This window comes from Nicotiana tabacum, chromosome 19 (genome assembly GCF_000715075.1).
Source record: "Nicotiana tabacum cultivar K326 chromosome 19, ASM71507v2, whole genome shotgun sequence".
Lineage (NCBI taxonomy): Eukaryota > Viridiplantae > Streptophyta > Magnoliopsida > Solanales > Solanaceae > Nicotiana > Nicotiana tabacum.
This window is the reverse complement of record NC_134098.1, coordinates 72,219,133-72,228,123: the sequence shown is the minus strand read 5'-3', so window position 1 is coordinate 72,228,123 and position 8,991 is coordinate 72,219,133. Positions and strand designations below refer to the sequence as shown.

The 8,991-nt window shown below is 35.4% G+C and overlaps 2 protein-coding genes across 3 annotated transcripts; one reads left to right on the top strand and one right to left on the bottom strand.

Moving 5' to 3' along the window:
- The first annotated feature begins 1,280 nt into the window (after nucleotides 1–1,280).
- Nucleotides 1,281–2,219, top strand: LOC142173544 (protein BPS1, chloroplastic-like). The gene has a single exon (XM_075239157.1). It carries the CDS (start codon nucleotides 1,281–1,283, stop codon nucleotides 2,217–2,219), a length of 939 nt encoding a protein of 312 aa, XP_075095258.1.
- LOC107797072 (agamous-like MADS-box protein AGL15) lies at nucleotides 1,610–7,903 on the bottom strand. 2 transcript variants are annotated; one of them, XM_016619927.2, is made up of 9 exons: nucleotides 7,462–7,903; nucleotides 6,793–6,832; nucleotides 6,151–6,226; nucleotides 4,077–4,189; nucleotides 3,884–3,983; nucleotides 3,725–3,766; nucleotides 3,562–3,603; nucleotides 3,270–3,448; nucleotides 1,610–3,047 (listed from the first exon to the last, which is right to left on the bottom strand). In XM_016619927.2, the coding sequence occupies exons 1-9, from the start codon at nucleotides 7,544–7,546 to the stop codon at nucleotides 2,963–2,965; spliced, it is 762 nt and encodes a 253-aa protein (XP_016475413.1). In that variant the 5' UTR covers nucleotides 7,547–7,903; the 3' UTR covers nucleotides 1,610–2,962. The 2 variants fall into 2 exon arrangements, with proteins under 2 accessions (XP_016475413.1, XP_016475412.1); XM_016619926.2 differs by lacking the exon at nucleotides 6,793–6,832 and having other exon boundaries at nucleotides 7,462–7,900.
- Nucleotides 7,904–8,991: the final 1,088 nt, after the last annotated feature.

Genomic DNA, 8,991 nt, shown 5'->3' with positions numbered 1-8,991 from the left:
TAGAAGGACGAAGCAACACTAAAGTCTATCATTTTGATAAATGTATTAAGTTTCTTGTACTCTTTTTTCTTTTAATTTGTTTTCACATTTTATAAATATTTCTGCTACTCGACGGTAGCGGCTGGTCTGGACTCTGGTATAACGAAACAAGTTAAATTAAAGATAAACATGTAAATTGAAGGAAGGAAATGAAGTCTTTAGCACTATCTACAATGACCTATTCTTAATTCATTTCTCCAATAATTTATATAATCTGTCTTAGTATTATAAAATTCTTCATATAATGAATAGCAATAGTTATCTATTAGCTCACCAAATTATATTTTTAATATACAAAGATAGCGTAGACAAGAAGAAAACTACTTCCTAGAGGCGTGTGTAATGACAACCAACATGTTACACGGATAATACCGTTTGACCGCTTTTTCTTCTGCTTTCCAGCGTGGCTGTGCCGCTGATTTTGCAAATGCTTCTCTGTTTTATTTCACTCAGTTATTCATGATTACCCCAAAAGAATTTTATTAAAGTAATTTACTTTAAACAAAAACAAAAACATATTTACGCCTTGACTTTTGCAATAAATTGTTTCGACTAGACCCGGCAAAATTAAGCTCGCATAACACTTATACTATCACTAGATAAATCTTCTAAGTTAGGACAGCCTGGTGCACTAAACTCCCGCTATATGCAGGGTTTAGGGTCCAGAGAAGGGCCGGACCACAAGGGTCTATTGTACGCAGCCTTACCATATATTTCTGCAAGAAGCTGTTTCCACGGCTTGAACCCGTGACCTCCTGGTCACATAACAGCAACTTTACTAGTTACGCCAATGTTGCTCTTTGTAAATCCTCTAAGGTTAAGAACTTCAAATTGTAAGAGTACATAATAAACTGTTGTCACTAAATCTATTGACTGATAAAGAGAACAAGAATCTTATTTGCATAATTTGAAACGAGTATAGACTTTTTATTTTTTAAAGCGTGAATATTGTGCTCTTATATTTTGCATTTTCCTACTCGTTTTACTTGAACACTAGCAAACAGCTCCCACAATAGCCGCGGAAATTTGCTATTCTGCTGTTTCATGGCTCACCTGAAAGCAAAGACAACTTGTCAACTTGTGCCCACGTTTTGCAGAACCTTACACACCTATATACTATATAATGAACCAAAATACTGACCAAAAATCAAACAATCAAAAAGCCAACCAACCCCAACCACCCCCTTTCCCCTTTTTCTTTCAAAAGAAAAAGAACCTCCCTTTCATTGTTCTTTTTTGACATGGTACTCTTGGTTGAAAAGATTAGCCATTTTCTGAAACATCCCAACAGGCTGGAGAATCAACATCACAATTCAGAAGCCCTGTTGGCTTCTACTTTGCAAGTTTTTCGATCCGATGTATCGAAAATCTTGAACAAAGTCTTGCCAATTCCAGAACTCGGGACAGAACCAGAATTCCAGTTCTTGTCCATGGCCTGGATTCAGAAGTGCCTTGAAGCAATTCCAATGATTCATAGAGCTTTTGCAAAGCTTGTGGTTGAAATAGACCACCCAATAAACAGATGGGGAAAATCACAAGTTGAGGAGTACTTGGATTATACCTTGAATTTGCTAGAGCTGCTGAATTCTGTGACTTCTGGTGTTTCCCATTTGAGTCATGCTAAGCTTTGCATCTCTCATGGATTGAGCCAAATGAAAAAAGGTTCTAATTCATCGGCTTTAGAACATTTGAAAGAGATTCAGCCTCATGATCTTGGCAAGGAATTTAAAGTTGAAGGGAAGATAACAGAGAATGAAGAGAGTTCTTGCTCAGGAAAAGATTTGATCATTCATCGATGCTTGTGGATTTTGAGGAGCATTTCTTTGTGGGTTTTCGGGGTTTTGTTATCTGTAATATGCAGTGATGTTAAACCCTACATGGAATTGAGGATATCAGCTGGTTTGTTTGATGATTCTTTGATCAAAGGCTGGGATTCTGTATTAGCCAAGGAAATCGCAGAAAATACTGGTGTGTCAAAAGAGGTGAAAGAGATAAATGAAGTGGTAACTAGTTTGAGAGCAGCAGTGGCAAATGGTGAAGTTGCAATTGAACTGAGAAGAAGATTGGAGGATTTTGAAGAATTGCTGCAGACCATTGGGAAGAAAACCAATGATCTCTTCACAGAAGTTCTAGGTGAAAGGAGTAAATTCCTCGATAGCCTTCAGCACACCAGAAAATAGAAATAGCAAGTAGATTCTTTGGTAAATTTGTGCATGTATAAAGTGGTTGTGAATAGATTATTAATGTAATATATGTAAACTATATAATTTGTCAATTAATGCTTTACAAGTGCTTGGCTTTCTCTGTCTTTTTCCCTTTAAATTAGGAGTTTTTTCATTCCCAATTTTCTACCCCGAGACCTCGTTATGGATGAACAGAGTCCCCATTCATCCCACTACACTCCTTAGGTAAATATTTCTACTTGTTTGGTGGGTGAAGTTGTTTGTGTGTATCCCATTAGGGTCTAGAATCCCTTGATGGAAAACACAAAGGTTGCAAAATGAAAGGGAATTTTACATTTCATCTCTAGTGAAGAGCTAAACAGTGAAGAAAAGGCAACACTTAGAGAAAATATACTCGAGAAGAAGACTGATAAAGGTATGACCAAGAACATCCATTCCATTAACTCAAGAAACAAATAGCATGAGGGAGATGTGAATGGGTCCAGACACCAAAAATCAGTAAAAATGGAGAACTGAACTCTTCTATTCTCCATCTTAAACGCCCTGTCAAAAGGCATTTGTCCAAAATCAAAATTTAACCAGCATATTCATCTTGCTCAAGCCATATAAGGGATCATTAAGTCATTGACAAAATCACAGGTTTAGATGAACCTGTTTTTAACATGAAAACTGGTTCAATATCATTTGACCTGACATGTGCCTACTATCAAAGGAGGGGACTGAATCCCGAAAAACATTAGTCACTTTGAGCCGACTTGATTCTCTGAATTGCTTGAAGGAGATTCCTGCTCAGGTTTCTTCCGCTTTCGACCAATTGTTGGAAGCCTAAGGTACACATAATAAAAAGGACCATCAATATCAAATGCACAGCAAGAAAGTTTATACAAACTACCATCAATTTCGTTAATAGGACGCCTGCAAAATTTAGTTACCATGCTTTTAACTGGGACCTTTTAGGTGTGACAACGCATGTGATGTATTTAGCCACCAAACATGTATGTAAGAAGCAAGAAAATAAACTCCAAAAAAAAAAGAAAGATATAATACCCCAATTGCAAGGTTGTATTGGAATCTTCGTCATCTACTCCATCTTCACATGCTGTGTCCGAGTCCAGACTCTCCTCGCCCTCTTTTATAATTGGATACTTCTTTTCCAATGGATGGTATTCGAGATAAGGTGGAGGTAAACTTGCACTTAGAGGAAATAACCCTCGAAGCTCTTCTACCTGCAGCTCGTGAGAAGCCAAAAGCAATTGTATCAGAAAGTAACCACGTGAAACCTAAAGGGGGGAGTTATAGACTGTAAAGCAATAGAAACAAAAACTAAAGCTTGTCTTGCCTGTCTGCGTAAGGTTTCACTCTCCAACACAGCCCTCTCCTCCTGGATAGGCATCATCCAAAAAGAAACATGAGCAGAACATGAGAAAAGCTCATCCTGTACTTCTAATCTTTTCTTGCTGGAATAAAAAATATAAATATTTCAACTGTATGATGCGGTTTACCTGCCTCCTTGAATTCTCTAGTTGCTGTATCAGCAATTCTTCCTAGAATGTCGAATATTATGGCTCAGATTTCAAGATTCAACAAAATAGATATATTCTGGGAAAAGCTGACTACATCTTGTGGCACTAATAACTGAATAATCAAAGCAAACTTCACACCTTTCTGTCCTTTATGGCTAATAGTCCTTCATTTAGTTGATGTTCAAGCAGCCGTAGTTCATTCAAACCCAAACCATTAAGGTCCTTGCCTAACAACCGCCTGAAATAACAGTCAATCACATATATAAACTTAAACCATGTTCAAGTACTAAATATCTTTAAACAATGATTTGCATAATTAAAAGAGCCATACAGCTGTTTTATCTTGAGCTTTGAGAGTTCGTCTTTAAGACTCTCCACCTCTTTCTGTTCCTGCTTCTGCACGTGTGTCTGCAGCTGCGCCTGTGGCTGTGGCTGCTGGTTGTCCTTGTTCAAGAAAAAAGCAAAAGCGAACAAATTCAGAAACCTCTACTGATAGGACCATATCAATAGATAAGGGACTGTTTAAACACGATTAAGTATACACACTATCACCACACCCAACCCTCCACCATGGTACAAACAAATAGAAGCATCTATTTGTGCATGTCAGTGTGTATAGACTACTTTGAAGAGTAAAAACAATCATTTTTATCAAAAAATGTATCAACACAGATCAGAAATCAAGATATAACTTATAACCTGGATAAAATGAGTTACCACACATGCCTGTCCGGTAATGCAAGAACTCCACAAATTTTGATGTTGTAAAATCATTTAGCTTCATCTCCCGATTATTAATTAAAATAAAGCTTTTTGAAGAAATGTTACCATTTCATGAAGAGAGGAAGGCTGTGGTGAGCCTGTTTGGATACTGAACATTCAAGTGATTACAAATTTACTCCTTTCTGTCAGAGCAAAGACCACTCAGGTTCAAACTAATTCAATACACATGTCATTAAACACAAGTATCGGCCTTTATGAAGAGAAGACTTCACCCAAAAGAAAAAAAAGGAATCTACTTACTATCAGATATCACAATGAAATTGTTAACAATGAAAAGTTTTCCAGAACGAAGATGAATATTCTGAATCTCTACCACTACAGCTCCTTGACCTACTTCAAGTTGCGCTTTATTGCATCTTGTCCTTCAATTATGTGTAATTTCCCGAGACATCTTATAAAGATGAAAACCAGAAAACTGAAGTTCATATATTTCGAGTTCCGTAAGGTAAACATACAGAACTACCTGATTCCAGTCTCCAGCTCAAGTATTTGCATTGGAAAAACAAAACAAAACAAAAAAGTGTCATTCTCTCTAATAGTGATTCATAACTTATTTATCTCTATGATCAGTATATTGTAACTTTTATTGATGCATTCCAGCCAGAATTAACTGCTGATCTGACCAATAAATAGGTGCTGTCTATATTTGACGAGTTGAACTCCAGATTTTAATCTTATTGATAGTGCTCAGACACCAGAAAGAAGCCCAAAACAAAGTCTGTGTGACATCTTTTCAATTGCAAACAAGAAGTCTAAGCAGAAAGAGAAATCTTAAAAAATTACACTGAGACACAACTAAACAACAAAATATGGGACATGCTAGGGTCCACCAATTGACCAAAGAGGAGTCCACATAGTATCAACAATGGTAAGCAAAAGTTTAGAGTGCATTGCCAAAATTCCATTCTTTGAGCACGGGGAGAAGGGGGCAGAAAACCTCCCCGGATAGTTAATACTGAAGTGAAGACAAATAAGAGATTATTACACAAAAAATCCTACTAAGGATGCCCATGATCCTCTTAACACAAAAAGCATGAATATTATTGGAGAAAATAGAGAAAAGTATGTAGCCTTAGAATATGAACAACAAATCTGAAAACCCATGCACTCCGAGAAATGTTTCTTCTTCATACTATCAAAAGAGATAGTATGAAGTAAGGGTCTACCGGAAACAACCTCTCCATCTTCACAAGGTAGGTGTAAGATCTGCGTACACACTACCTTCCCCGGACTCCACTTTGTGGTGGGATTATACTGGGTCTGTTGTTGTTGTTTGGTACTATCAAAAGAGAAAACAGATAAGAATTCCAAAATGTGTTTTTTTTTAACACTTCCTACTAGAAGTTGCAGAAAACCCAGCCACCTTTCACCATCCCCCTAGAAGAGAACTCTCTGGTACTGCGCAATTTGTCAAAAAGCATGATTACACCAAGAACATAAAACAAATAATAGCGAAAACACTCTTATTGGCAAGAGTTTTTATTAATTTGCTTTTAAGAAAAGTTACAGATTTTCATATCGAATGAAGAGTAACAAAACTCAGCATATTGAATCAGAGGACAGTGCGTTATACATATTTGTATAGCGCCACAATCATAACTAAACAGGTGAAGATCTTCTACCTCTGACTTCCTTTCTATGGCAGAAATCTCTGTTGAGGCTACACATCTGTTGTATCTCGAAAGAGTCTGTTTCATGCTGCATGTTGACAAAAATTAGTGTACCAAATTATGGATAAGCGATCGCAATTAATCAAAGTCACATCTTCTGTAATGCGAGAAAGCCATATTCAAAGGAACTTTCTCCGGACGCAAATATTTTCACTTTTCTTTGCAATGCGAGCAACACAAAAGAACAAGAACAACAACAACAATAACATACCCAGAGTATTCCCACAAGTGGGGAGCAACACAAAAGAGAGAGAATTTTCCAAATCAATATCCCCTAATTCACAAGGGCTAGGATGTTGACAACCAGATAATAGACATTCTGCATCGAGATTACTGCACCAGACCACTGTGGTATGGTACATGAAAGTAAGATAAGAAACTTCAAGTTCAATAGAACTTGTTCAAATTGCCTCTTAAAGTCAAACAGAAAATGGTAAAGGTAACATCAACATCAGAAATCGATGAGAGGAGAGAGTTTTAACAGCTTTCTTCATAGGATGCAGGGATGATTCTGTTTACACATAACATTTAGAAATTAACCAACTACCTTCAAATTGAGAAGAAAACAGAGTATGCAAAATTGCATAGGCCTACCTACATGGTAATCTTATCTTATCCTGAGCAGCATTGCACCCTAGAGGATCAATCAAAAAATCAGGAATAGGAAAAAGGAAGAAGAAATTTATCAAGTGATTGTCAATGAAAAGGTATCACTAGCATTATTACAAGAAACAATTCTAATTTATTGCAGAGAATAGGAAATTTTGCAAGAAATACACAATGGTGAAAAATGTGCTCCAACCAATAATCAAATTCTTTCTATGTGAACTTAAAATACTAGAATAATTTCTAGGAAGTATCAACACAACCTAAAACACTAGACATGGGAAATTCATGAAACCCAGTGTCTGGCTATATTTTTGGTCAATGTTAGCATACACAAAGATAAAGAAACCACACCAAGTAACCTGATAAATCTGCCCAACAAGGCTTAAACTGAAGAAAAAAAACTAATATCTTTCTACTACTACATTATTCTACACAATAAAAGTAAACAAATCTAAAGTGAAGTCAACATAATCAGAAATTCATTACTACGATAAAAACAAGAAACAACAGCCACACATGCAAACCATAAAAAGAAGAAAAAAAAAAACACAACCCAAAATTAAAATCAAATCTCATTACATACATGCAACTAAATTAAAGCCCCCCCAAAAATTTCAGATAGCTAGATTTCAAAGAAGAGATGAAAAAACATACCTAGTACTAGCAAACTCAAAAAGCTTGCCAGTACTGGAGAAAATAATAACAGCAACTTCCGCATCACAAAGAACAGAAAGCTCATTGGCTTTCTTCAACAAGCCAGCCCTCCTCTTTGAGAATGTCACTTGTCTATTATTTACATTCTCTATCAATTTTATGTCTATCTTTCCTCTCCCCATCTTTCTTAATTCCCCTCAAATTAAAAGCCCAAAACAGAACTCTTCAATTCTTCCCTCACACACAGGTGTTCTTTTTTTGGAGAGGAATTTTTATGTGATTATAGATAGAGAGAAGAGGAAAGAAATTAGGAAGAGGGGTTTTGTGCTAAAAAAGAGAAAAGGGGGAGGAAAGAGAGTTGCTAAAAAGAGAAAGAAGAAGGGAAGATAGAGAGACGTGAGAGAAGTCCCCCAAATGGCAAGAGACTCTGGAAACGGCAAACGCTGCATGGCCAATTCTATGCTTTGCATGACTCTCTCTCTTCCCCATTTGCTTGCCACATTTAGTGTGCGTTTTCTTTTATTGGCTATTCCTTCTGGGCCCCACTTTCCATTTTTTCCATAATTTATTGGGGTCTTTTTATATAACAAGTACTAGTACATATTTATATTTTTATGGAAAAAGTTGTATTAGTAGTATTTATTCAGTTACATGTATGCACAATTTTGGCTTTATTATTACTATTTAGAGAGTTGATGATATTATTAATTCATAATACATTTCATTTTTAATTAGTATTATGACTTTTAGTATTTTTATGTAATTCTTGAATACTTATGGTTCACACTAATATTAATTAATTTAACTATCATACTTAAAAATTAAAATTAACTACATAAATAGAACGGAAGAAGTAATTAGAAATAACAAGGAATAGGGATCTAGGGTAAACATTTTGCGTGAGAAAGAATGGGGTAAATATAATACTATGTTAGAATTCTTCTTGCCTTCTTTTTCTTTTTTTCTTTTTTCTTTACTGGTGTTGGAAATTGGAATCCTACTAATATGGAAGTTTTTTCAACCGGTTTTAAGTTATTTCTGTATGGTCTTCTTTATTTTTTCTTCCTATATCGAGCTTTTCTTGTGGTGTTAGAATTCTATTAATGTTTTATTTCCTTTTTTAGAAGTTCTTTAAAAAGTTTATTGATATTTTTCATCTTTTATTTATTCTTTCTATAAACAGAATAATGAGTGAGATCGCATTTGCATCACTATGATTTGAAACCTTACTTAAATTAGTACTTTACTAATTCGTCGATTTTATAGTTTTGGTGAATATTCCATACTGGTCAGGAACTATATATGGCACGAATTTGCGAGCTTTTAAGAGAAACAGTATTCTCTTTCCAGATAAATCCAATTTCAATTTAAACATTGTTAGTTTAAGGGTGTATTGATTAAATATAGTGAAACTTTATATAATTTGACTTGACTAATCTTTACGGTGTTAGAATTCACCTTTCTTATTTCCTATTCTTTCGATAGCTGTTAGAAAACTTTTACATAAATTGCTATATTTTCTTTTCTTAC